The sequence below is a fragment of the Meleagris gallopavo genome, chromosome Z (assembly GCF_000146605.3).
Source record: "Meleagris gallopavo isolate NT-WF06-2002-E0010 breed Aviagen turkey brand Nicholas breeding stock chromosome Z, Turkey_5.1, whole genome shotgun sequence".
Taxonomy (NCBI): Eukaryota; Metazoa; Chordata; class Aves; order Galliformes; family Phasianidae; genus Meleagris; species Meleagris gallopavo.
In genome coordinates, this window is record NC_015041.2 from 67,440,063 (window position 1) to 67,444,242 (window position 4,180).

Here is a 4,180-nt window from a genome sequence, read left to right on the forward strand (position 1 = left end):
ATCCAGCCTGGCCTTGAATGCCTGCAGGGATGGGGCATCCACAATCTCAGATACATTCACTCTGAGTTCACGTGTATGAAACAGTTTTTTAACCTGCATGTTTATTTTCATTCAGAATTGTTCTGCTTCAAAATTACTGCTGAAAACAATGTTTATTCTTCCTTGTTTGCAGACAAGATGGTAAGATGGCCACCAATTGTGGTTTGTTACGTACATGGCTGTGAGTATGGAACAAAATCTGTATCAGTATCCATGAGCCACAATGCTGAAAAAAAATGGTATCAAGAGAATGACATGCTACTCAAGCACTTGGTAAAGATGTTGAAAAGGTCCTGAGTCCAGAAAGCCTGAAACCAGTTCCAGACAAGGTAAGGTACACATCAAACACAAATCCAGTGGAAGGAAGTGGGAGAAAACAAAAAAGAATTTTAAGCACATTCTTATCAATTAGCAAGTACTCCTTTCCCACATCTAGTCTGAAGGGAAGGCAGTCAACACAGCTTGTTTTAAGCTTTCTTTTAAGTATCCTATTCTTTCTTTTGTGCTGCATCCCAGCATGGTCCCTGTGTCAGTATGTTCCGAACCAGAATACAAATATGTTATCCTAGCGCTTCATCATTAATTTTTGAGTATTTTTAACGTTCAAAACATACATTTCAAAATGAGGAAAGTCATCTAAAAATAACGTGCATATTTGAAATGTACAGACATTAAAACAAAATACCCCTCAGGCAGCATTGGGATTGATATCTCAGTTGGTTTTACACCTATACTGTTAGTTTTAATACAGGCCCAGCACTAGCACTTACCCAGTGCTAGACCACAATTGATTTTGAAAATAAGAATTCTGTGGTGAAACAAGATATACGCTATGTTTTCAGAGTTTTGTTAAAATACATGTATAGGTGAAAAAGTAGTATTGTCTACAATGAGTATTCAAAGAATGGCCTTGGTCCTCTCTTATTTTCAGGCCTTAGGTGATTACTTTGTGGTATACTACAGTATAAACATAATGGGAAAAATTATTTGCAGTATAAGATGAGCTTTCATTTTGTGCTGATTATGTATGTTTGTGCATTGATTTCTGTTCTTTAAGATGCCTAGATCCCACTTCTTCAAATAAACGAAATAGACAGTCCCCAGCACCTGGTAGAGCTGGCTCCCACACATGTCCCAGAGGTGTTCACTGAGGTGCTCGCAGTGGAACCAAAAGGAAATATGAGCTGTGCTTTGCCTGGAAGTTGCTCCCCAGATTTCTCTATTCCCAGCTACAGTTATTTTATTTCAGCTGGATGCCTTCCCTGGACCTGCCAGCTGTTCTGAGATACTTTGTGCCAAGTTTCGACCACTTGCTCACAGGCAGTTAATTCACCCACTTTTTGTTCTCTGTAATTTCCCATAGTTTCCCTTAATGTCTGGAAAAATAGACAAATTCTACAGCTCATTGGGAAAAAGTCATACACTAGATCAGTTTACAGTAGGATGAAAAAATATGTCTCTAGAAGACACATACAGAAGAGAATGGGACCAGCGAGGACCCTGACCAGCTGAATAAAACAGCAATAATTGCAGATCACGTAGTATCAAATCAAGGCTTGGTTAACAGATGCCAAACAGTAGAGTTAAATCTGCAGTAAAAGATAGGTTTGAAAGACATTCTGATTGCATTTGTTCTTTTTGTTTTTAGGTCTTTTTTTTTTAATTACACACATTTTGTGTAGTAAAAAAAGATGGAGAAAATGAGAATTCCGTCTGAAGAGGAGGATGCAAAAAGACAACTCAGGTTATTTCGAATACGCTGTTCTTATTTTGATGGAGCAGAATCAGAAAGACAACCACTCTTTGAGAGAACAATCCAGCAGAAGGCTCCCAGATATGAATCAGAAGATTGTCTCATTTATGCAATGAGTCACATCAGGCGCCGCGCATCTCCCGCAAGGTGCTGTGTGCCCACATTTCCCCAGGGGGCTCTGATCTGCTTCCAGCATCTGTCCCTAAATGCCTGCTGATGCAAGTCTGATCCGTTCTGTAGTTTAAGCTAAAAATGTTCCCCCTGCGGTTGCCTCATGCTTCTGGCCTCGAGAAAGTAGTCTGTGTTGCTCTTTTTCCGTAAGACTTACTCTCAATCATCTGGTAAATGCTATAACTGACCTTCAGACCACATACACGTACCGCATGTCTCGCAGTTTCTCAACTTGAGGAGGAGGAGTTACCCTTGTTGTTGAATGGAACAGGCAGCGTTCAAAAAAATAATCTCAAAAATCTTAACTGCTTACATAAAACTTTTTATAACTTACATAAATTTTTTTTCTGAAAATTCAAGTGTCACGGGAAGACAACCGCTGCCCTGATTACATAGTGTTTTGTTTGTGGAACGCCTAACACATGCTTGCAAGGAGAATGTCGTCTCTTTCTCTCTCTCTTTTTTTATATTCAATAAACTTTCCAAAGTACAGAAAATACACATTAATTTCCTGCGAGCAAAGGGGATATTTGTCTCAGCCAAGAAAAGAAACACTATTTGGTTGCTCTTCTAACAAAAAGAACATTAGGAACAGGCATACTAAAAGATCTAAGGCTTATTGTGGTTATGTGAACCATTGGATTTGAATCATATTAAAACTGTATGAGCCTTTAATGAAGAGCTCTATCATGTGCCAATGACAGAAACCATGAAATATTTTTAAATGCACAAACCCTTTTCTTTTTAAAATGGTCTGCTGCTTACATATCAAAGACAAAAGCACTTTTTTCAGCCTTTTTCTGTATTGTCAGGTATATATACCTTTTGGAAAGGATGAAGAAAATACATCTTCAAATCAAGCCATGCAGATTTTTTCTTTCCAAGCTTCAAATGAAGACTTTTAAGAACTAAATTCAGGTACTGAGCAACCTACCTGGCCTTTTTGGAAATGCATTTGACACAGCACAAATGTGCAAAGCCATTTCTATGTGAAAGTGAACACGATATTTTTTATACTCAAATACATCTGGCGTGAGGATTTAAAGAATACTCCTGAGCTTTCAAAGCGGTTGCTCTTCCAGCAGTGGAAAGTAACTGAGGGGAAAACTGGATTAGTGTCTAGGTGAGAATAGATACATTACTGCTAAGAGCTCATTGGAAGCTGTGGCTTTAAGGAGCTGTAGGTTTTGTCTGTAGACTTTTAGACTCACCCGAGCTTTATTTCTGTTATTGGCAAAACTTGCATAGACTTCACAGGGAGAAAAATGGACTTCTTGTCCAGAGCAGTACAAAGAGCATATTCTGTGAAGTATAATGTGCTCCCTCCCATTCCCATAGTCAGACAACATATGCTTATTAAGCAGGACTTGAATAAAAGCCAAAAAGTGAAATTTGCTGATAATAGTATGCATGCAAAGATGTTAATAATTAGTTGAGAATGCATATCATAACACACAGCATGATGTTTTCTCTGTAGTCTCATACAACACAGAATGATTTAGTTTGAAGTTAATTTAATTCAACCCCTGGGACAAAAACAGGGTCTTTTTAATATATTTTTTACTCTCTTCTTTCTTTTCTTTCATTTCTTTCCTTTTCATTTGCAGAAGCAATATGGTTTGGTTAAACTGAAAGACTCAGTCAACAGGTATTTCCTGAAAATATTTTCCATAAAGAGTTGAATGTGGGTCTCCAGAATGAAAACTAATACTTTCTTTTCTTAATTTTCCAGCCAAAGGTTTCTATGATCTTGATTCTTTAAAATAGGCTGCCTGGATCAGAGCCCAGAACCAGCTAGTTCCATGTGATGTTTGTGGGCGTACTTTCCTTCCAGGCAGACTGATCATACACCCAAAGTGCTGTAAACTGAAACCTGCGGCATGAAGTGAATGGAGCATGCTTACATACACACACGCTCACACACACTTGTACATGTGTGTGTGTGCATGAATACACATGTGTGTGCTTTTCATATAAGTGGCAAGAGAAATTAAATCCAACTGGAAAGCCATGGGCATGAAAACTGCAGTGCATAGTCAAATCACATGGTCCAAAAGTCTCCAGAGTAAAAACAACAGCCTTTACTGCAGGGTAAAGTTCAAATATGCTGATATTTAGCCCAACAGTAGCAAATATTTTTGCCTCATTTCAGAATTTCATGTAGCACCACTTTGAAAACACAGTTTGAGAGGGATGACAAGAGAAAGCTTGAAAGCA

The 4,180-nt window shown here is 38.3% G+C and overlaps 1 protein-coding gene across 1 annotated transcript in view; it reads left to right on the plus strand.

The window, feature by feature from the left end:
- LOC104915373 (zinc finger protein 474) overlaps positions 1 to 3,847 on the plus strand; it is a gene marked incomplete at its 5' end in the record, with an annotated part of 12,011 nt that extends 8,164 nt beyond the window's left edge. Inside the window, 3 exon segments of the mRNA XM_010726251.1 lie at positions 173 to 312; positions 1,105 to 1,240; positions 3,696 to 3,847. Of these exon segments, the coding sequence (XP_010724553.1) occupies positions 173 to 312; positions 1,105 to 1,240; positions 3,696 to 3,847 (428 nt within the window).
- Positions 3,848 to 4,180: the final 333 nt, after the last annotated feature.